The 23,787-nt window shown below is 48.1% G+C and overlaps 1 protein-coding gene and 1 long non-coding RNA gene across 5 annotated transcripts in view; one reads left to right on the top strand and one right to left on the bottom strand.

The window, feature by feature from the left end:
* LOC143788515 (uncharacterized) overlaps positions 1 to 5,618 on the bottom strand; it is a 66,440-nt gene extending 60,822 nt beyond the window's left edge. Inside the window, exons 1-4 of one of the 3 annotated variants that reach the window (XR_013218654.1) lie at positions 5,513 to 5,618; positions 3,726 to 3,948; positions 3,536 to 3,634; positions 1,649 to 2,813 (exon numbers count right to left, since the gene is read on the bottom strand). This is a non-coding gene — a long non-coding RNA (uncharacterized LOC143788515). Of the gene's footprint in view, positions 1 to 1,648; positions 2,814 to 3,535; positions 3,635 to 3,725; positions 3,949 to 5,335; positions 5,464 to 5,512 lie in introns of those variants that run through there. The other 2 variants (XR_013218655.1, XR_013218653.1) reach the window with 2 other exon arrangements.
* Positions 5,531 to 23,787, top strand: part of CACHD1 (cache domain containing 1) — a 132,304-nt gene continuing 114,047 nt past the window's right edge. Inside the window, exon 1 of one of the 2 annotated variants that reach the window (XM_077278212.1) lies at positions 5,531 to 5,640. Coding sequence is in view for 1 of the 2 variants with exons in the window: in XM_077278211.1 (XP_077134326.1) it covers positions 7,606 to 7,773 (168 nt within the window). In the remaining variant the exon portion in view is untranslated. Of the gene's footprint in view, positions 5,641 to 7,458; positions 7,774 to 23,787 lie in introns of those variants that run through there. The other variant, XM_077278211.1, reaches the window with a different exon arrangement.

Here is a 23,787-nt window from a genome sequence, read left to right as displayed (position 1 = left end):
AGATAGATAGTAGATAGCTAGATAGACACAAAACCTGACCAGCACCTCCTAAGTGTGAACAGGTTTAGTGACTGTATAATATGTATAACAGCACAGCAGCGCTCTGTGAATGCCAAGACATATAGTGTCAATGGAAATAACTTCCAATCGCATTGTCCCTCAGTAAGATGTACTTACAAAAAAAGCGAAGGTTCTTAGTGCATAAATTGGCCAATTCATGTGTGCCCATCAACCACGGTAAGGTGACACTTCTCTGATGGGTCCTATCATACCCCTTCCCTGTCATACTGTACATGCCACTTTCAGGCTAAAAAGCCTACAATAATGGACAAACCTGTCTCTCCTGAGCTGCAGGCTGACAATATGAATGGGCCCCGACACTGCGCTCCTCCCGTTGACCTGCAGGTGTGTTCTCATCCAATTCTACTTGCCCATTCATCTATAATTTTGCCAGGTTCAGTGTTTTTCATGGATCTGTCCTGGAGTCATGATGATCCTGGCCCGGATCTCTGGAGCAGCAGATGATGTGTTATGAGGATCATGGCCTCCAGCAATCGTCCGCTCATCAGACGCTCCCTATAAACCAGTCACTGGTTCTTTACACAGAGGTTTAGTGCGAGAACCTGCATCTCCTGTGACATGTAGACTCTCGTAGCGCTATGCTCACTGCAGACAATATATTACGTTTATGTCTGTTGTTGCCTCCGTGCTACATATTATCTCCACTGTCGGCGGCTTTCTTAGGTTACAGACGTCATCAGTGTCTCCAGCATATACTCTACATTGCTATTTGGAGTCTAATGTGGTTTAAAAGCCACCTTCTTTTTTACCTCAATACATTACACTGCAGTTCTGCTCTTTAACATTAATAGATGTATCTAACTACAAGTGAAAACCTATAAGAGGGTCCCTGGAAAAAAAAAAAAAAAAAAAGGGCTATTGGCCCCCTACCGTTCGGTACAGTTGCTTTTTTTAAAACTCAATGGCATCTCTATAAATGTGTATCCAGCTATCTCCCACTAGTGGCTGCCATGGTATATTAATATATTATATTATAATACAAATAATTCAGGGAATTTGGGACACTATATAAAAAAGAGCAAACCCCACAAAGGTAATACAGTGCAGGTTCTTGGTGAATGATCACCTGCGCGTGTTCTGTGACCTGACGCAACTTTCACTGATCAGGGTGTGAACGGCGGCAGAACAGCTCAGCTCCGTGCACCGTGTAGTGGCCGCTCTCAGTATTGCAGCTCAGATTACATTCACTGCAATAGGAGCTGAGCTGCAGTACCCAAAAACGGCCACTACATGGTGTATCGAGTTGTGCAGCCTGACTCCATTCATTGTTTACATCTGGTTGCTACCAGAGCTGAAACAGCTGATCATAGGGGTGTCGGACCCCCACCAATCTGACATTGATAACCTAGGATAAATTATGAATATGTTAACCCTGATGATCTGTCCTAACAGTGTGTAGTGCCCGACATTATGTGTTTTTCATTTTAATAACTTTACAATAAGTTATTTTTTAGCCACCTCCGCCTACCGCAGGATCCTCCTTTCATTTTTCTAATCATCACGGCTACTCAACCTGATCCGTGCGAGGTGTTGGCTAACATCAGGGAGTCCAAACACAGCAAATGGTAAGCTGACTTCACTATTTTTCTTTATCTGTCCCCTCCTCCACCCTGGGAAGTGGAGAGTTGTAGTGTATAAGAATACACAAACCAGATAAACAAGGGAAGACGTACAGGGATAAATAAAAATACCAAGTTGTAGCGTATAAGAATACGCAAACTAAACAAACAAGGGAAGATTTACAGGGATAAATGAAAATATCAATCATACAAATATGCACTCGCAAACAACAGAGTGGAACACCGGGAAGTAAAGGAAGGAAAAATCAAATAGGAGAGAATGAGGATACACACACAGACAAATCACCAAAATCACCAAGCAACAGTCTTCTGTATAACACTCCAAATGCCTCCACAAAAAAAAAAAAAACACCACCAACTCCAGAACCAGGCAGCAAGAAGCAAAGGCAGGTATATATAGAAGAGGCATGGTCAACACTGAACAGCTGAGACCATCAAAGCAGAAAAGCATCAGATGCTTTCAACTGAAGAGATTAACCCCTGCACTGCTAGCAGAAACCTGCAATGTTCAATATGAAGATGTGCTTCTAATTAGTGAAGGAGTACATGAAATCAGACACCGTGGTCCTCTGGACCCTCTCTGTCGCAGTAATCCCATGATACCCAAGTTCCAGGTCTTGTGTTGCTCAGCCCATATAAGTCTATGGTTGTTTGGGGTCCTTGTTCTGTGCAGTCTTTCTAGCATAAAGGTCATTTCTTGCAGTCTCCTCCAGGCAGTTGATATTGAGATGCGTCTGCTACATGATGTCTGTGCATCAATTATCAGGGCTGTTATCTGAGGTGCAATAAACTTGTGGCTTCTGAGACTTAACTCTGATGAACTTATCCTATGCAGCAGTGGTAATTCTTGTATTTCCTTTCCTGGAACGGTGCTCATGAGGGACAGTTTTTATCATAGCGGTCGATATTTTTCATGACTGTACTTAGGGATACCTTTAAGGTTCTAGCAATTTTCCAGACTTACAACTTCAGGTTTTACTGTCATGACGGACAGTTTCTCACAGTTGCCTGCTTCTTGACATTCTGGCTTAGGACAGATGTGGAATTAGCTCAGCACTGTAAGGAGCTGTGGACCAACACTGCCGCTGCAAAACCCATGACGAGGCGATCTGTTAATTGTAAGCCATTCCAGGTGACAACCTGATGAAGCAACTGGACAGAAGGGAAATTAAATCTGTCATCAGAGTAAAAGGGGGGTACTGTAGAGAAACCAAGGTTTACGCAAATTCTGGTTTGTGTCACACGCTTCTTTACTCTATTGCATGAACAGGGTGTCCAAATTTTGACCACTACTGTATGTCAATCAAGTTCCTTCTGATAAAGGGATTCCCACCTGACATAATGATGTTTGGGACCATTGCTGCTTCCTGTGCATAATAAGATATCTCCTGGAATAATTAGTGTCGAGCACTCAGGTACTTAATACATTCGCTGCAACTCCTGATGTGCTAAGGACAGAGAATCATATCTATGCCAGCTACGAACAACCGTAGTTTTGCAGTGTTTTCATGTATTTATAGAAATCTGTTGGAATATTTGCTGACCTCCTAGTTACCCATGCCCACTACTTTCCTTAAACAAATGTGGAATGTAGTTAAACTTGAAAAAGAAATTGCACAAAGTTGTTGATAACTTTCCCAATAGAGTTAAATGATAAAATAGTAGCTTCCCGCTGCGACCACTAGGGGGAGCCCAAAAGCTGGCAGCATAATACAACAGTATACAGTAAGCTCCCTCTTGTGGTGACTGTAGGCTTTTATATTTTTCTAAAGGTCTATGCAGGGGATTTGGAGCTTTGTAAAAGGAAACACTGACTCTGAACACTGCTACAAATAAATAATTAAAAAATTAAATTGCAGCACAGTTTTACTCACTCCTTTCCAGTATGTTGATTAAATAACAGAAATCTTCATTCAGCTACAGTTTCTACCAGACACCGTAGGGGCCGCATGTAACAGATGTGAAAATCCAGCCTGTCGAAACAATTGTAACAAACCCTCAGTAGCGAGAAACATTTGTTCTGTACAGATTTGTCTTCTCTGGACGTAAACAGAGTGCACATACCTGTACATTGCACATTTTATGTCTCCTGACAATTAATGGGAGAATGGTTCCAGCTATTGACAGCAAGCAGAGATGGGGAAACTGTGCAGAAAGCAGACACAAGTCACAACGTATCAGCTCACGCCGCATGTTCCCACAATCCTCTCGGATTCTCCTCGCCAGCAGCAAGTTCTGTGAAATCCTCCGCAGAGATGAGGGAGCTCCGAAGTTCAGACTTTGGTTACTGAGGAGAAAAGCAGAAAATGTGATCCTACTACAAATACTGGAGAAGAAAGAAGAAATGGTTTAAAAATACATGAGCTGAGAAATAATTCAGGGAAATCTGCATAAGACCAAAGGCAGAGAGTAGGAGGCTGTCAAAGCCCGGGCACAATGCAGGAACACGTGCCACAATATATGAGGGGCAGCGCTGAGGTATCGGGGGGCAGCGCTGAGGTATCGGGGGGCAGCGCTGAGGTATCGGGGGGGCAGCGCTGAGGTATCGGGGGGGCAGCGCTGAGGTATCGGGGGGCAGCGCTGAGGTATCGGGGGGCAGCGCTGAGGTATCGGGGGGCAGCGCTGAGGTATCGGGGGGCAGCGCTGAGGTATTGGGGGCAGTGCTGAGGTATCAGGGGGGCAGTGCTGAGGTATCGGGGGGCAGCGCTGAAGTATCGGGGGCAGCACTGAGGTATCGGGGGCAGCACTGACGTATCGGGGGACAGTACACCGCGCCGATAATCCGACAATTATATCCTCATTGTTATTATATCAGTTTATCTCTGCTCAAGTGCCCCCTTATCCTGCAGCCCTCATTACCATTACTAGGCCCCCGTGTCCTCCTCTGACCCTCCTGCCCTGTAAACAGCTCTGTGATCCCTTTCTTCTCCTTCCCCTGGTACCTCATGTACCCACTTTATCGCTGGCCCCTAGATCATCTTTATCTCTGCCCCTTCTGATTTGTGAACCCATATTTATATCTTCCCTGTGCACCCCTCTTTATCTCTGCCCAGGCTGCACTGTGTACACACTATGTGTGTCCCTTTCTGCCCTGTGTACCCCTCTATTTGTGCCCCCTCCTCATCTGAGTTCACATCCTTCTTTGCGCCCTCTCTTGGTTTGAGGATGCCCATTTCTGTGCCCCCCTCCTATTCTCTCTCTTTCTGCCCTGTACACCTTTCTCTGTGCCCTGCCCGCTGTGTACACCTTTTCCTGGCCCCTCTCCTGCTCTGTGTAGCACTCTTTCTGTATATCCTCCCACCCTGTGCTCCCCCCTTTGTGTGCGCCCTGCCCTGTGTACCTGTCTTTCTCTGTGCTCCTGCCGTTTCCTCTTTTTCTCTGCCCCCTCTTGCCCTGCGCACCCCTTTCTCAGTGCCTGTTCCTTACCTGGCCACCCCTTTCTGTTCCCCTACTTCCCTATAAATCCCTTTCTTCTGTCCCTCTCCTACCTTGTGCACCCCTTTCTTTGTGCCCCTTTCCCTGTGCACTCCTTTCTTTGTGCCCCTCTTTCCGTGCACCCCTTTTTCTGACCGCTCATGCCCTGTGCTCCCCTGTCTGTGACCCCTCCTGCACTGTGCACCTCTTTCTTTGTGCCCCTCCTCCCCTGTGCACCTCTTTCTCTGTCCCCTCCTGACCTCTGCACCCCTTTCTCCGGGCCCTGTCACATGAAGGGGCCCATAGAGAGTCACTGCCGCTAAAGCAGAACACCGCACAGGAGGAGAGGAGGGAAATGCCGGCTCCTGCCTGAGGAGACTCTGCAGCCGGCAGCACAGTGGCGCCTCCTCCCGCAGTGCACGGTGCCGGCTACTGACCTGTCACCTGAGGAGATTCTTCCGGGTTGCAGTTTGGTGCACGCTCAGATTGGCTCCGGCTGCTGGGTCCTAGTGTCCGCCCTGCATTTCTCTCAGACACTTCCTGGTCCTCACTGCCTGCAGACTTGGTGAGCGGCATGTCATGTGACTGGGGGGTGAATGTGACAGGACGGGGGTATTGTGGGGCTGTGAGGGGTGACAGGGCACTGGGGAGTGCATGGGAGAGGATGAGCGGCTCAGTATTGGGGTATCAGGTGCTGTAGGATATCCCTGTGCATCCCTTTCTCTGTCCCCCTCCTCTGTGCACCCCTTTCTCTGTCCCCCTCCTTTCTCTGTCCCCCTCCTCTGTCCCCCTCCCCTGTGCACCCCTTTCTCTGTCCACCTCCTCTGTGTGCACTCATTTCTCTGTCCCCCTCCTCTGTGCACCCCTTTCTCTGTCCTCCTCCTATGTGCACCCCTTTCTCTGTCCCCCTCCCCTGTGCATCCCTTTCTCTGTCCCCCTCCCTTGTGCACTCCTTACTCTGTCCTCCTCCCTTGTGCACCCCTTTCTCTGTCACCCTCCTCTGTGCACTTCTTTGTCTGTCCCCCTCCCTCTACTGTGTACCCCGTTCTGTCCCCCTCCTCCCCTGTGCACCCCGTTCTCTGTCCCCCTCCTCCCCTGTGCACCCCATTCTGTCCCCCCTCCCCTGTGCACCCCTTTCTCTGTTTCCCCCCTTTCTCTGTCCTCTCCTCCCCTGTGCACCCCTTTCTCTGTCCCCTCCCCCCTTTCTCTCCTCCTCCCCTGTGCACCCCTTTCTCTGTCCCCCTCCCTTTCTCTGTCCCCCTCCTCCCCTGTGCACCCCTTTCTCTGTCCCCTCCTCCCCTGTGCACCCCTTTCTCTGTCCCCTCCCCTGTGCACCCCTTTCTCTGTCCCCTCCTCCCCTGTGCACTCCTTTCTCTGCCCTCCTCCCCTGTGCACCCCTTTCTCTGTCCCCCTCCTCTGTGTGCACCCCTTTCTCTGTCCCCTTCTCTCTGTGCACCCCTTTCTCTGTCCCCTCCTCCCCTGTGCACCCCTTTCTGTCCCCCTCCTCCCCCCCTGTGCACCCCTTTCTCTGTCCCCCTCCTCCCCCCTGTGCACCCCTTTCTCTGTCCTCCTCCCCTGTGCACCCCTTTCTCTGTCCTCCTCCCCTGTGCACTCCTTTCCCTGTCCCCTCTTCCCCTGTGCACCCCTTTCTCTGTCCCCCTCCTCTGTGTGCACCCCTTTCTCTGTCCCCTTCTCTCTGTGCACCCCTTTTTCTGTCCCCTCCCCGTGCACCCTTCTCTGTCCCCCTCCTCCCCTGTGCACCCCTTTCTCTGTCCCCCTGCCCCCCCTGTGCACCCCTTTCTCTGTCCCCCTCCCCCCCTGTGCACCCCTTTCTCTGCCCTCCTCCCCTGTGCACCCCTTTCTCTGCCCTCCTCCCCTGTGCACCCCTTTCTCTGTCCTCCTCCCCTGTGCACCCCTTTCTCTGTCCCCCCCTTTCTCTGTCCCCCTCCTCCCCTGTGCACCCCTTTCTCTGTCCCCTCCTCCCCTGTGCACCCCTATCTCTGTCCCCCTCCTCCCCTGTGCACCCCTTTCTCTGTCCCCCTCCTCCCCTGTGCACCCCTTTCTCTGTCCCCCTCCTCCCCTGTGCACCCCTTTCTCTGCCCCCCTCCTTTCTCTGTCCCCCTCCTTTCTCTGTCCCCCTCCTTTCTCTGTCCCCCTCCTTTCTCTGTCCCCCTCCTCCCCTGTGCACCCCTTTCTCTGTCCCCCTCCTTTCTCTGTCCCCCTCCTTTCTCTGTCCCCCTCCTCTCTGTGCACTCCCGGGTGCAGTCTCCTCCTGAGCCGCCAGGCGGCAGTGTTCCCCCTGGTCTCAGTGTCGGGCCGTGATTTCCCCGCCTCCTCCCTCCGCCTCTGCTCGCACTTTCTCCGGGACTCCGGCAGATCTGGAGTGTACGAGCCGCCCGGGATCCGCCGTGACGTCCCCCGCCTGCAGAGCGCGGTCCCCGGAGCCCCCGAGCCTCGGATGCCCCCTCCAGGGTCCCGGCCGTCGCCGCTGGGAACTTTGGGCTGAGAGCGCAGAAGTTTGGAGCGGAGGATGGGGCCGGGGGGCGGCGCGGTGCTGCTCGTCCTGTGCTCCGCGGCCGCCGGGCTCTGGACACCTGCGCGGCCGGAGCCGGACGTCTCCATCGTGGACGAGGCGCAGCTGCTGGCCGCTCACATGCGGAGGCTGGCGGCGGAGGAGCTGGGGGTGCACACCATGCAGGTGAGGGGCCGGAGATCATCCTGATACAAGTTATTTCTTCTTCTCTTTATCTGATACATTGTATCTGCTGGTAAATCACAGGGGTCACTTACTTATTGTCTCCTCGTAGCTGAAGGTTTCGGGGAGCTCTCGTCACAATAAATTCTGCATCTGTGCTATCGATCCCACCGGATACAGAAATGAAATCTTAAAAAAAAAAAAAAAATGAAACCTCTCCTGTGGCCGGGAATTCTGGTTTCATTGTACATTGGTGCGTCGGGGATTGTGGTGAAAGGTGCGGATTGAAGCAGCGTTGGATGAAGGTGCAGTAGATGGCGGCCGTAGGGATCGCGGCGTTAGATGAAGGCGCGATAGATGGCGGCCGTAGGGATCGCGGCGTTGGATGAAGGCGCAGTAGATGGCGGCCGTAGGGATCACGGCGTTGGATGAAGGCGTGATAGATGGCGGCTGTAGGGATCGCGGCGTTGGATGAAGGCGCAGTAGATGGCGGCCGTAGGGATCGCGGCGTTGGATGAAGGTGCAGTAGATGGTGGCCGTAGGGATCGTGGCGTTGGATGAAGGTGCAGTAGATGGCGGCCGTAGGGATCGCGGCGTTGGATGAAGGTGCAGTAGATGGCAGCCGTAGGGATCGCGGCGTTGGATGAAGGCGCGATAGATGGTGGCCGTAGGGATCGCGGCGTTGGATGAAGGCGCAGTAGATGGCCGTAGGGATCGCGGCGTTGGATGAAGGTGCAGTAGATGGCGGCCGTAGGGATCGCGGCGTTGGATGAAGGCGCGATAGATGGTGGCCGTAGGGATCGCGGCGTTTGATGAAGGCGCAGTAGATGGCGGCCGTAGGGATCGCGGCGTTGGATGAAGGTGCAGTAGATGGCGGCCGTAGGGATCGCGGCGTTGGATGAAGGTGCAGTAGATGGCGGCCGTAGGGATCGCGGCGTTGGATGAAGGTGCAGTAGATGGCGGCCGTAGGGATCGCGGCGTTGGATGAAGGTGCAGTAGATGGCGGCCGTAGGGATCGCGGCGTTGGATGAAGGTGCAGTAGATGGCGGCCGTAGGGATCGCGGCGTTGGATGAAGGCACAGTAGATGGCGGCCGTAGGGATCGCGGCGTTGGATGAAGGTGCAGTAGATGGCCGTAGGGATCACGGCGTTGGATGAAGGAGCGATAGATGGTGGCCGTAGGGATCGCGGCGTTGGATGAAGGCGCAGTAGATGGCGGCCGTAGGGATCACGGCGTTGGATGAAGGTGCAGTAGATGGCGGCTGTTGGGATCGTGGCGTTGGATGAAGGCACAGTAGATGGCGGCCGTAGGGATCGCGGCGTTGGATGAAGGCGCAGTAGATGGCGGCCGTAGGGATCGCGGCATTGGATGAAGGCGCGATAGATGGTGGCCGTAGGGATCGCGGCATTGGATGAAGGTGCAGTAGATGGCGGCAGTTGGGATCGCGGCGTTGGATGAAGGCGCAGTAGATGGCGGCCGTAGGGATCGCGGCGTTGGATGAAGGCGCGATAGATGGTGGCCGTAGGGATCGCGGCGTTGGATGAAGGCGCGATAGATGGTGGCCGTAGGGATCGCGGCGTTGGATGAAGGCGCGATAGATGGCGGCCGTAGGGATCGCGGCGTTGGATGAAGGCGCAGTAGATGGCGGCCGTAGGGATCGCGGCGTTGGATGAAGGCGCGATAGATGGTGGCCGTAGGGATCGCGGCGTTGGATGAAGGCGCGATAGATGGCGGCCGTAGGGATCGCGGCGTTGGATGAAGGCGCAGTAGATGGCGGCCGTAGGGATCACGGCGTTGGATGAAGGTGCAGTAGATGGCGGCAGTTGGGATCGCGGCGTTGGATGAAGGTGCAGTAGATGGCGGCCGTAGGGATCGCGGCGTTGGATGAAGGCGCAGTAGATGGCGGCCGTAGGGATCGCGGCGTTGGATGAAGGCGCAGTAGATGGCGGCAGTTGGGATCGCGGCGTTGGATGAAGGCGCAGTAGATGGCGGCCGTAGGGATCGCGGCGTTGGATGAAGGCGCGATAGATGGTGGCCGTAGGGATCGCGGCGTTGGATGAAGGCGCGATAGATGGCGGCCGTAGGGATCGCGGCGTTGGATGAAGGCGCAGTAGATGGCGGCCGTAGGGATCACGGCGTTGGATGAAGGTGCAGTAGATGGCGGCAGTTGGGATCGCGGCGTTGGATGAAGGTGCAGTAGATGGCGGCCGTAGGGATCGCGGCGTTGGATGAAGGCGCAGTAGATGGCGGCCGTAGGGATCGCGGCGTTGGATGAAGGCGTGATAGATGGCGGCTGTAGGGATCGCGGCGTTGGATGAAGGCGTGATAGATGGCGGCCATAGGGATCGCAGCGTTGGAGGCAATCGGACGGGATTGGAGCTCGTAACGTGCATTGATTGCAGTTGGAAAACGAGATTGGACGGAAATCGATCTGAGCGACCAATAGGATCACTTAAAATCGGTTCCGGTCAGATATGTATCAGTTACTGACACGTCTATTGTGGACACTGATCCAGCTCTCATTGTTCCTTGTGTTGTGGTCAGTGTAAAGCCGTGTACCCCAGTGATGCCGTTATCAGATATCTTACAGATCATTGTGATTGGTGGACAGGTTGCATCAGATCAGTTGGCCATTTGTACAACAATTGATTTTGATCTGATTGGATAGTAATTGGTCAGATACCGGTACGTGTGATTGGATTGTTATGTCATGGTAGGGGGGTCCACATTTGATAAAGACCCTCAATAATGTAAATTATTTCTGCTTCTTGCTATCATCATGTGAACAGACTCTGGATTCTTATTGGTCGGTCAAATTTATGTCATTCTGGATTCTCATTGTTCTTTTTATTTAAAGCGGCGGTCCATCTCAGTTTGATTTTTAATGGAACAGTATGGTGTAAAATATACAATAATGTATACTCCCCTACTGATCCCTCCGCTCCACTCCTAGAGCTGAGGACCTCCGTTATTTGTCTTCTTCCAATGGGGACAGACATGTGACAATGTGACAGCTGCTACCAATCACTGGCCACAACTATTGCCATCACATCACTGCCACGGCCAGTGATTGGCTGCTGTGGTCACATGGCTGTAAAACAAGAAGGGGATGGGGATATACAGAGACCGGCGGGGGACCTAGGCCGCACTAGGAGAGGAGGCGGCGGATTAGAAGGTGAGTATACAGTCTTTATTTATTTTACACCATGTATACCTGCACAAGGTTGTTTGGAGGTGAGGGGTATTTTTTCCAGAAAATGTGTTGTTGTTGTTTTTTTTTCATAGGCTTCTGTATGTGTTTATAAATCCCAGAAAAAAAAACATAAAATAGTTGTTGCTATTATTATTATTATTATTGTTACATTATTTTTCTTGCATTTTGTGGTCATATTGCTGAAAACATTATCCTAAAGCCAAAGTGTTTCCAAGATTATAAGATCCGACACGTCCCACAGCTGCTGCAGAACATCTTGCTAATCACTGTGCATTGATTTATGTTTTCTATATAACAATGTATCAGAAGGTTGTCCGCATTTGCAGCAATTGGATCCTACAGGATTTCTTCCTTGTTGTGAATATTTAAAGCCGTAAAGCAACGATCCTGAACCTGTGAATCCCCAATTGCTGTGGATTTAGAACCTGTAGCTTGTCCAGGGATGCTGGGAGTTGTAGTGATGCAGCAGCTGCGGTTGCCATGGCATGCTGGGAGTTGTAGTGACACAGCTGCTGGAGAGCCGCATTTTACACATTTTACAGCCGGCAAATAATTGTTGCACAGCAGCTGGAAAGCCACAAGTTGTTGGGGCATGATGGAGGTTGTAGTCCCACAGCTGGAGAGTCTCATGTGTTCTGCGGTACCCGGTGGTGTTCTTGCCGTCGTCGGTGTATAGTGACCTGTTTGTGTTGTTTGCAGCCTCAAATCCGTCTCTGAATTGTGATTTTCGCTTTTTTCTTTCCTCCTTTTTCTTGTATATTCAATTTGTTATTTGAAACAATTGGGCAGAAATCTCCCTCCACCGCCCCGTGCATCCCGGGGTTTAATATTCAGCCGAGGATCCAGGTTCCATGATGCTTTTGGGCTGCGCTTGTCTGACCTGATGAAATATTCTGTTTCTTTTCCCCCCATCTGCTCCACATTACACTTTATCTGCAGCACATCGCATGCACGAGGCGGAGAGGGGTGGAAGTGAGAGATTTAAAGATCAATAGAAGTGCGGCGGCCAAGGCTTCTTAGCGGGGAGATAACCCTCCGCGCTCAGTCTTATATTCTACACTGTGCTTTCTGCAGCCGCTGGTTACTATTTAAATATACATATTGCACATTTTAACTCTGTGGCCCCAGTTCATCCAGACTGGCGTTTTGTACGCAGGTTTTAATGAAGGCGGCGTTCCAGTAAAATGCGCCAAATTCATTAAGATCTGTGCCACCGCTCGAAATATTCTGCAGTCAGAGCCTGGAATAGATTAGCCATTTATACCACCTTTGTTAGTCGCTACATTTTTACCCATCTACAAATTACTCCAAGATTTTGCACTTAAAGCAATTTTATGCAGGAACATTGACAAACTGATTAATCGGGTCCTTTTTTTCCCTCTGATTCTGATGCTGTCCAAGTGACAGAATCCATTTAAATTATAGTCAAGCTTTTGTTTCGATGGATGTGATGTAGAATGTTAAGGAAGTCCTCTGCTCTCCAAAATCTCTCGTCATAGAGCACCCCCTTCTTATGCTCTGTGCACCAGTAATCGTTCGCTCTGGTCCTTATATACTATGTCATAAGAAGCTCCTCGCCTGCTGGGCCCTGTGCTTGGGTTGTACTTACGATTAGGGTTGAGCGAAACGGATCGGTCAATTTCATAAGTCGCCGACTTTCGCCAAAGTCGCGTTTCGTATGACGCTTTAACCGCCATTTTTTTCAGCCAATGAAGGAGTGTGGGCAGCGTGATGACATAGGTCTTGTCTTGCTTTCTGCGGCGTCACAGGGGGTGGGGGTATAAACGCCATCTTACTGGTTTGGATGTAGCGATTTACACAGTCCGAGGAATGTACTGATTTACACTCTGTCCGAGGAGAGAGAGAGAGAGAGATGTCCATCTCTGCCGCAATCTCAATGTAGTTCAGATTTCTTTATGTATCTCCTCTTATCTTCTCCATGTATTTTGTTTCTTTTATCTCATCTTGCAGTATCTTATCTCATCTTTTTCTCTATATACTATTATAACTCTGCTGTATCTTGTATCGCCTTTCTCTTTGTGTATCTCTTCTCTATATGTATCTTTCATCTTTTTTTTTGTACCTGTCCTCTTTTTGTGCATCTCATGTCTGTAAGTTATATTTTTAGAAACGAGTTTGGATACGAAGTACAGAGATAAAGTAAGATACAGGAAGCGATTAGAACTTTTTCTATGAATTTAGTATCTCATATCTCGGCTCTGTCTCTGTGGCTCTGTCTCTGTGGCTCTGCTTTCTTGCTCTCTGTGGCTCTGTCTCTGTGGCTCTGCTTTCTTGCTCTCTCTGTGGCTCTGTCTCTGTGGCTTGGCTCTCTTGCTCTCTGTGTCTCGGCTCTCTCGCTCGCTCTCTGTGTCTCGGCTCTCTCGCTCGCTCTCTGTGTCTCGGCTCTCTCGCTCTCTGTGTCTCGGCTCTCTCGCTCTGTGTCTCGGCTCTCTCGCTCTCTGTGTCTCGGCTCTCTCGCTCTCTGTGTCTCGGCTCTCTCGCTCTCTGTGTCTCGGCTCTCTCGCTCTCTGTGTCTCGGCTCTCTCGCTCTCTGTGTCTCGGCTCTCTCGCTCGCTCTCTGTGTCTCGGCTCTCTCGCTCGCTCTCTGTCTCGGCTCTCTCGCTCGCTCTCTGTGTCTCGGCTCTCTCGCTCGCTCTCTGTGTCTCGGCTCTCTCGCTCGCTCTCTGTGTCTCGGCTCTCTCGCTCGCTCTCTGTGTCTCGGCTCTCTCGCTCGCTCTCTGTGGCTCGGCTCTCTCGCTCGCTCTCTGGCTCGGCTCTCTCGCTCGCTCTCTGTGGCTCGGCTCTCTCGCTCGCTCTCTGTGGCTCGGCTCTCTCGCTCGCTCTCTGTGGCTCGGCTCTCTCGCTCGCTCTCTGTGGCTCGGCTCTCTCGCTCGCTCTCTGTGGCTCGGCTCTCTCGCTCGCTCTCTGTGGCTCGGCTCTCTCGCTCGCTCTCTGTGGCTCGGCTCTCTCGCTCGCTCTCTGTGGCTCGGCTCTCTCGCTCGCTCTCTGTGGCTCGGCTCTCTCGCTCGCTCTCTGTGGCTCGGCTCTCTCGCTCGCTCTCTGTGGCTCGGCTCTCTCGCTCGCTCTCTGTGGCTCGGCTCTCTCGCTCGCTCTCTGTGGCTCGGCTCTCTCGCTCGCTCTCTGTGGCTCGGCTCTCTCGCTCGCTCTCTGTGGCTCGGCTCTCTCGCTCGCTCTCTGTGGCTCGGCTCTCTCGCTCGCTCTCTGTGGCTCGGCTCTCTCGCTCGCTCTCTGTGGCTCGGCTCTCTCGCTCGCTCTCTGTGGCTCGGCTCTCTCGCTCGCTCGCTCGCTCACATGAGATACAGATATGAGATCAAGAGTCTGCATATTTATGAGATGCAATAAGGCATAGAAATGCACACACATGGCTGGAGACTTGAAAGTATTATATAATCCTTCCTCCTGATTATCCAGTTTGTAATATATGATATAATCTCCAGCACCCTGGTGGCTGTAATTCCTCCCAGTCATCCCCATTATAATATCTTATTTGTTCACAGCACAAAATAAAAGCAAAATGAAAGGGACTGTATAGAAAACTGAAGTCAATTAAGTTTTAAAGGCTTTGGAGATTAGCAGGCCTGCATTGCTCAGCAGCCAGCAGGGGGTCGCCCCAAATGGCCTTTTATCTTTCAAAGTGGCCAGCTTTCCTGCCTCTTCACACCCTCCTTGTGCCATAAGCCCCCTGTGATCTGCCTTTGTCCTCACTCATTCACACCTTGTCCTGTTGTCTGCTTTGCAGATGTGTGGGGGATAATATCTGTGAGATCCTTTTTTAGGGATGTTTTGGATATTTTACTTTGTTTAATACAATGTAACAGGTTTAGATTAGTTTTGTAAATATTTATCTTGCTGTCGTCTGATACAATGTATATGTGTCATCGGCTTGGTATACTGAATAATTTATGATGCCAGGAATAGATGACGTGACACGCAGTCGTGACAGGCGGCGAGGATTGTCACGGGCAAATATCGAGATACCATGGACTGTACGGAAGATCATTCAGCAGATTTGACTGGACCAGGCAATACACAGATGAGCCAGAGAGACAAATCAGTCGTTGATGGAAATCTCTCTGGGTGATTATGCACTGGCGTTTTTGGGCTATGGTCACACCTTATGGATTTTGTATAAATCGCAGCAGAAACCACTTTGAGACTAGAAGACCATTGGATTACAACAACCACGTTGTTTCACTGAGACGTTATTACCAAAGAGAAGTTTGCATTTTGGGTGTTTTCTGCAATTTTGCTCCAATGCATAGGAAACTCAATGGAGACTGAAGCAAAAAAAATACCTTGTTTTTCAATATCAATATCTTCTTGCTATCAGAGAATGAGTACATCACACATCTGGGGTGTTGTTAAAATCCAGCTTCCTATTCTCCTTCATGAGGCTGTAGTACGCATACGTGACTGCCAGTTGATTCTAAAAGGGGCAGAGGACCCTCATAGTAGTGATAAGTGGGACCCCCAGCAGTCAGAAATGTATCACATATATTGGAACAACATGGGGAAAAAATGGCAAATTGGACATAATTTCGCATAAAACCCCCAAAACGGTCTGGACAATATTGTTGTCCCCCTCAACTTAATATTTGGTTGCCACCCTTTGGAATAAATAACTGCAATCAATCAGCAAGCTTCTTACACCTCTCAAATGGAATTTCTGACCATTCTTCTTCTTTTGCAGACTGCTCCCGGTCTCCTATGTGAAGGCGCCTTCGCCCAACAGCAATTTTAAGATCTCTCCACAGGTGATAAATGGGATTTAGATCCGGACTCATTGCTGCCACTAATGAACTCTCCAGCACTTTGTTTCATCCATTTATGGGGGCTTCTTGAAGTATGTTTTGGGCATTGTCCTGCTGGAAGATTCATGACCTAGGACACAAACCCAACTTACTGACACTGGGCACTACAGTGCGACCCGAAACCCTTTGGTAATCTTCAGATTTCATGATGCCTTGCACACAGTCAAGGCACCCATTGCCAGAGGAAGCAAATAACCCCAAAACATGTTTGAACCTCCACCATATTTGACTGTAGGTACTGTTATTTTCTTTGTAGTCCTTATTCCATTTTTGTTAAACAGTAGAATGTTGGTCTCATTTATCTCGGTCTCATCTATCCACAAAATGCTTTCCAAGAAGGATTTTGGCTTGCGTACATTTTTTCAAACTGCAGTCTACCTTTTCTATGTCTGTGTGACAGCAGTGGGGCCCTCCTGGAACATGTGGATGGATTTTTTTGTACTAACGCTGATGCACCCTCAGCCTGCAGGACAGTATGAATTTCTTTGGAACTTGATTGGGGCTGCTTATCCACCATCCGGATTGTCCTGCGTTGTAACCTTGTAAATTTATAGATTATATTGTGCACCGCAGACAAAGGAACATCAAGATCTCCGGAGATTGTTTATATTATTTTTTAACAATTTTGGTTCTCAAGTCCTCAGACAGTTCTCTTCTCCTCTTTCTGTTCTCAGTGTTTAGCGTGGCACACACAGACACACAATGCGAAGCTTGAGTCAACTTCTCTCCTTTTTTTTTTAATTTCAGGTTGGTTTCAGGTGTGATTTTCATGTTGCCCACACCTGTTACTTGCCACAGGTGAGTTTGAATGAGCATCACATTCTCGAAACAAAGTTGTTTACACACAATTTTGGAAAGGTGTCAAACAATTTTGTCTGGACCATTTTTGGAGTTTTGTGTGAAATTATGTCCAATTTGCACTTGGTTCTGTTTTTTTTTTTTTTTTTTTTTTTTTTGTGTTCCAATACATACCAAGGAAATAAACATGTTACAATAATTTTCTGGGAGAAATGCTTTATTTTCTGAAACTGTTTCAGGGGTACCAACACTTTGGGCCACGACTGTATATTTATAATATAGTGTCAACTTTTTATGATGTGTGTTGCTGTGTAGGGTTGTGAACAGTTTATCTACTAGGTGTAAATGAGAATGTTTCTAGTTGAGGGGATCATATAATTTTGCAGCTATTTGTATTTTAACTACAGAATAAACTCCTAATGGCTGACGCCATTACATTGACCCACGGGATGATTCCTTTGCCCTTTTTCAGCGTGATTTTGCATTAAAGGGACCTCGTCTTGCTCGGTTGTGGGGTCCGCCATCTTGCTTCCCCAGTTTGATGTCTGCATTTGCTGAGACCGCACTGTGTAATTGAAGTCGATGGCTTTGATAATGGATGTGGAAATAGTTGATGAACTGAAAATACGAGTTGATCCGGCGATTAGAAGAGTCTCGTAATGTTTACGTTACACTTAAAGCGAGCTGATCGCCTGCAGGTATTTATACAGCGCGGCAATAAGCGTCCACCTGGAAAAAGGTAGATTAAAAATTCTATGATCATGAAAAGGATTTAAGGCAATCACCAAATTTGTGTCCCAGATTGGATTACTTGGGTTGGCAAAATAGGCAGTTGCCCAGGGCTTCGTTTTTCTGTTGTGCCACCCGCAAACAACTGGAAAATCGGGAGCAACTAAAGGGTAGAGCATGTAAATGTTCTCTGACCTTGACCTTCAGGAACTTTTATAATTGAACCCCTTGCTCTTCTAGACCCCCACGTTTTTCACTATATTCTCCCTCACTACTTAGACGTTGGCGGGCCGCACGTTGGCGGTGTTATGGTGTATAACATGTATCGAGTGTCATGTGGCCACTATATATTACTGCTACTGGTTACTGTATGGCGGTATTATTTACTCTGGGAAATGTTTGCCTGAATGTGTGGACGATCGTTTTCGACCATTGCCCACAGGGCGACCATCTGATAATTCTTGCTGCTGCTTTACGACCCTTAAAGGGAATATGTCATCATAAAATGACCTTTAATAAGTTTTTTTGTATTTGCAATTATTATTATTATTTTTTTGAATATCGATAATTTTGCAATTTTCCCGAGTCTGGCCACTGCTCCTTTTTTTTTTTTTTATAGACATTAACTCCCTGTTATTTCAGGAAATCCACATGTCCGTTAACGACAATGGACAGACTCCGACCCTTTCTTTTGCACTGAAGCCTAGATCTAATGAGCTTGTGCAGAGAGGAGGAGCATGTGAGCTGTGACATCGCCTATTGTGATTGATGGATCCAGCGTTATTAGCTGACGTGTTATCCGGTCACTGTAATCCTGTCTTTGATGATAATGAGACTGCTGAAAACTATTACTGAAAGGACACGAAGTATGTGCCTAAACCCTGGAGGTCAATGTGAAAATCGGAAGATAACTCATTTTTGTTATTTTAAATGTGGATCATGATATGTAAAATAAAAAAAATTGTCAAACATTACTCAAAATAAGAAATGGCTGACACTCATCCGCTGATCCCCCGTTATCGCTCTTGCTGGCGGGGCCCGTTACCAGTCTCCTTTCCATATGGTGTGATCGGCATGTGACTGCTGCGGCAAATAGCTGGTTCTAAGCGCCGACCACCGCCCTGAAAGGGAAGGAGAGGAGACCGACCGATGGGAGACACGGCCGGCGGGAGACACGGCCGGCGGGGCAGAGAAGCGGCAGATGGATGAATGAGTATATCGGCGTTTGTTTGGTTTTTTGTACACCCATACTGGGGCCCTATGTAAAGTTAAAGAAACAGATGGCAAACTTTCTTACAAAAAAAAAAAATGCAATGATGAATTTCTATATCATCAATTAGCACTTGTGAACAATTTACCTGCCCTTGTAAGAAAACCTTGTCACACAGGCCGATATTCTAATATCACTTTTACCTGATTACTGGCCCGTGTAGCAATGTAAAAAAAAAAAAATCCATAAAGTGAGAGCGGTCAATCTGTGTCATCATTGTTCTCTCATGATGCCCCAAAATCTGCCCATCAAAAGCCGGGATCAGACTGGCATATATCACAATCCGTATATTATAATTGTATAGCGCCATTATATTCCCTACGCTGTATAGACTTCATCACTGTCCCCATTGGGGACTCATAATCTAGAATCCCTATCAGTATGTCTTTGGAGTGTGGGAGGAAACGCACGCACACACGGGGAGAACATACAAACTCCTTAGATGTTGTCCTTGGTGGGATTGGAACCCAGGACCCCAGCGCTGTAAGTCTGCAGTGCTAACCACTGAACCACTGTGTTTAGTGCTAACCACTGAACCACTGTGTATAGTGCTAACCACTGAACCACTGTGTTTAGTGCTAACCACTGAACCGCCATGTTTAGTGCTAACCACTGAACCACTATGTTTAGTGCTAACCACTGAACCACCGTGTTTAGTGCGAGCCACTGTGTATAATACTAACCACTGAACCACTGCGTATAGTGCTAACCACTGAACCACTGTGTATAGTGCTACCCACTGGACCACTGTGTATAGTGCTAACCAATGAGCCACCATGTATAGAGCTAACCACTGAGCCACCATGTTTAGCGCTAACCACTGAGGCACCGTGCTGGCCAATATTATCCACATTGCCTGGACTGACCGAGGGTCTCCGTACCACGTGCCCATGAGGCTTTAACTTCGCGATTGGATTGGTGACCCGCTGTCACTCATTATACGGACCGTGAAATGCTCCCATCTGATCCCAGCATAAAAGGATCTTTAGCTGGACACTGGGTTGGTAATATTGTCTGAGCGGTGTTTGGCGGTATTATTTGGCATTGTATATTGTAATACTTATATATTTGTGTTTTACATTTAGTAGTTCCAAAAAATTTCTGACCCTACTTGACTTGGCCAAAATTTCTAAATAAATTTTTTTAAAAAAGCGTTCCACCATTGGTATTTGTCTGCGGTCCACTGTGCGCTAGTGGGCCCCACTCTCATGAATGGTAACCCCCAGAAAAATGTGCGCAGATGGCTGATATTACCTACCAGGTCCTGGGACAGATACTGGACATTGTAGGAATCGTGCAGCGCCATTCCTGCTGTGCCACACGATGGTCTCCTGGGCTCGCTGCAAACACAATCCTCTCTGGAGGGACGCTGTGACAGCAAAGGACTGTTGCTGTGGGTTTTTTTTGTTTGTTTGTTTTGTTCTACTTGGACATTTTTAGTTTCATGCATGTAACATAAAAAAATAATAATTATTTTTTTTTTTTTGAAAGTGCTCCAAGTGGGAAGGCAGTTCAAACGAGCGGCGCGGAGGAGACAGAATTAGAATTTTTAATTAAGCTTTGAGTCCCGTCTTCAAAGTGTGAGCCATCATTAGTGATGTAAGCCTGCCTGCATTAGCCCAGAGTGACATTTTCACTTCAAACGCGCCCGTGCAGCTGTCCTGCGTAGATAAAAGTTGCGCCAGCGCGCTGCGGCAAGGTGGATTGGCGGGTAATTAGCTGTCCTCCTTCACTCGCGGCTGCGTTCTGCCGGCTTCTCGCAGAAATCATAGCTAGTCAGGGTGAATTATTAACAGCCGAAAATCCAAATATGTCAGAGTCGTTTTGTCTCTTAAGCTGCGCTGGGACTGATAAGCTGACGGCTCAGAAATCGCTGTGAACCGCATTGACCAAACCCTGGACGGCATGGAGAAACTTTTGACTGTCCCTTTTTTTAATATTTAAAAACATTTTTATTAACCTAGGACCATTTTTAAAAAAAAAAAAAAGATTAAATTATTAATAAATAAAAAAAAGTATGCTTCCCGCCACTATCACCGCTTGGAGGAAGCGGAAGATTTCACAGATTTGTCAACAGTTTTGTTCCTAGAACATTAGGGCTCATCCTATAGACATGAGATGGCCGCAGACAAAAAAAAAAAAATCATGTATATGGCGGCACATGGCGTCCCTATGGTTCTGTATTACTGAGCAGTGCAGCGTGTCCTCATCCTCCGTTATATGCAATACTGATTCCAACAGGAGTCAGGAACGTCATGATCAGCGGCTCCTTGTGTCTTGTAGTCACCAGCCTGGAAATAGCCTCCATTACCATGCCAGTCGATGAACACGCAGACGGGTTTCTGACGCCTCAGACATAAGTCAGGATTCGCCTTCAAAGTTTACCTTTAATTTAGAGGTTTGTTTTCCGAAAAACATGACAAACGTGAATGCCCGTCTTGAATTCTCTGGGGGGGGGGGTCAAAAGTATTACGAACAGTTCTGTAATGCAACCCATGAGCCGCCGAAAGCGCTAAACATGGCCGACGCACATTCTCCAGCGCGCAAGACAAATGTCATCCAGATGTTGTATCATCGTGGCTTAGGTTTCCGTCACTCCTAATTATACCTGATCTCAGCCGCAGTTGTATACTGGTTTTTTTTTTATGGGGGAGCGGGAGTCTGCTTGTTCTCACCACCATTAGAGGCCGGTTTTGGGTTTGTGCAATGATTAAAGCGCCCGTCTCACCAAAGCCTCGCAATCACCGTGAATGGTGACCACATTTGTGCTCCGGGCCGCGCTTAGACATGAAGGGTTTTTGTCCAGGGACTCTCAACTATCTGCTTATATTGCGGTCGCAGTTAGATCTGTACGAGGCCTTGTCTGCATTTTGCAAAACTTGCATAAATATAGTTACTACGTTCAGATGAGTGTTTTTTTGCTGAATTTTTTTTCTTTAAAAGCAAATTTTGAGTTGCCTTTTACAGTACCAGCAAAGGCTATGAGATGTCAGAAATCACACGTTGTTTTATTTTCATGCCTTCTTTTAAGTTGCACCTATTTTGAAGTCTAACCTTCATTTATGTCTTTTTCTTTTTTTTTTCTTTTTCCACCATTGTGAACATGAGTTTTGTAACTCAGATGTTTGTGGCAGATTCAATAATTGCAACCTTCTTAAAAAGTTGCTAATGTATTGCAGTTTCACCTCTTCCTCCTCCTCGATATTTGATATTTTTCTTTCTATGCCAGAAACTTTTGCACAATTGTTAAGAGTTCCACATGATATATCCCTAATCATCATTTGCGTGTTTTATTTCTCTTTGACATTCTTTGGCTCCAAATTCCTCAAAATGGCGCATGCGGTTAGTGAATTGTGCGCAAATCCAAAAAATAGGTTCTTTACTTTTGCTTTTAAACTTTCTTTTTTCCAACTTTTTATAGCAAATGGTCGAATGATCAAGAGTAGCATGGTTCTTTACTTTTGCTTTTAAACTTTTTTTTTTCCAACTTTTTATAGCACATAGTCGAAAGATCAAAAGTAGCATGCGATTCTTAGTATTTGCATGAAAATTTCTGTTGTACGAAAAAACCCATAAATCCTCTCTTATCGGGGGGGGGCTGGAGTACGTGTGCCAAATTTTTGCAACTTTATAAAAAGTTACAATGGATGAATCGCTCGCAAATATCTGGAGAACGCAAAACGCGCCCACATTGTCAAACATAATAAAATAAATAAAAGGCGAATATATATAAAAGTGACTTCCAAATAGGCACAAATATAAAGAATTTGGTGCAAATGAAAAACGCGCTTAAAGCACCAATAATGACACAAAATCCCCCAACAAATGATGAGAACTGTCCCCAGCTTCCTCTGCAGCCCCCTCCTGCTTAGTCACTAGATACCAAGAGCCGGTTAGCCCCGAATCCCCCTCTCCACACTGAATATGTGCGCACTTTATTAGGTTGCATTTAATAGGCATGCTGTCCTAATGAAAGAATGCTTTGTTGCTGTGAATGAGCCAAGGAGCCATTGTGCAACCCTGGAGCTCTCACTTGTGTGTGACGAGGGGAACGTATAGGTTTCAGGGCTGAATGGTGGATAATGGTGGGAGCCGGGCTGGACGTGGGGGCAGAAGAGGCGACTCGGGAATGCACACAACATTGTTATTGGCCGCCATACAAGAGCTCCACATTTGTTAACGGGTTTTATTCTCTGCACCACCAGCTGAGGCTTTGCATAAGCAAGAAGGACGGCGGTGCTCAGAAACTCCTCGCCCGGTGGGCAACCAGACTCGCCAACACTTTCTGTTGCAAAAACCCAACAGTCTCCCATCCCCCTTACAAAAAAAAGTTTGGATTTCTTTTCAGTAGTTTACTAGTTTCTTCTGTTATGGGGAAAGCTGGGGGATTTTCTTAGGCCTAGGTAGGCTGGGGGATTTTCTGGGTTGTAGGAAAGTTTTATAGGGAATATTCCCACCATATCCACAGTAATGGGGTCCAGTCTCGCACCACCAGGAATAGAGAGGTTGCAGATTTGTATTCACTTGTATAGGAGTCTGCTTGCTTAGGAGGGCGCCTTTCATACGCCATAATTGTCTAAAGTGGTATAGACCCTTTAAGGTGCGCCATGTCGGATGTCCATCACCTAAAACTGCTTTTGGCACAGTGGTTCACATTCATTCTGTGGAGGCGCCTGGTCATATGAGGACGCCCCAATAGCCTATTACAAACACCCAAAAAGAACCAACATGGCAGATCTGTGTCGTGATTTCAAAATCACTTACTGTCAAGTACTTATTATTTATGACCAGGTATCCATTAGACAAGTGAACGACTTCCATAATAATATACCCTCCTGTGTATGCCCCCCATCAGCCTGTGCTTAGAGGGACCGTCCATCTTATCACAGGCAGGTAATAAAAGGTGCAATTACCCAACTAGCACCTCACAACAGTGAGTTATTATAAGTGAGTGCAATTAGCTACTGTGGAGGTGTGATAACGAGGCTGCCCCAGGTATGAAGCCTGATGGGGCAGAAATAAGCTCAAATTGTATATCAAAGCGAAAAGTCCCCTGTTTTTAACAAATCATTACATTACTGATCCTGAGTTACATCCTGTATTACAGTCATATGAAAAAGTTTGGGCACCCCTATTAATGTTAACCTTTTTTCTTTATAACAATTTGGGTTTTT

Source organism: Ranitomeya variabilis, chromosome 8 (genome assembly GCF_051348905.1).
Source record: "Ranitomeya variabilis isolate aRanVar5 chromosome 8, aRanVar5.hap1, whole genome shotgun sequence".
Lineage (NCBI taxonomy): Eukaryota > Metazoa > Chordata > Amphibia > Anura > Dendrobatidae > Ranitomeya > Ranitomeya variabilis.
The sequence above is the reverse complement of the archived record's forward strand: the minus strand, read 5'-3'. Positions and strand labels throughout refer to the sequence as shown.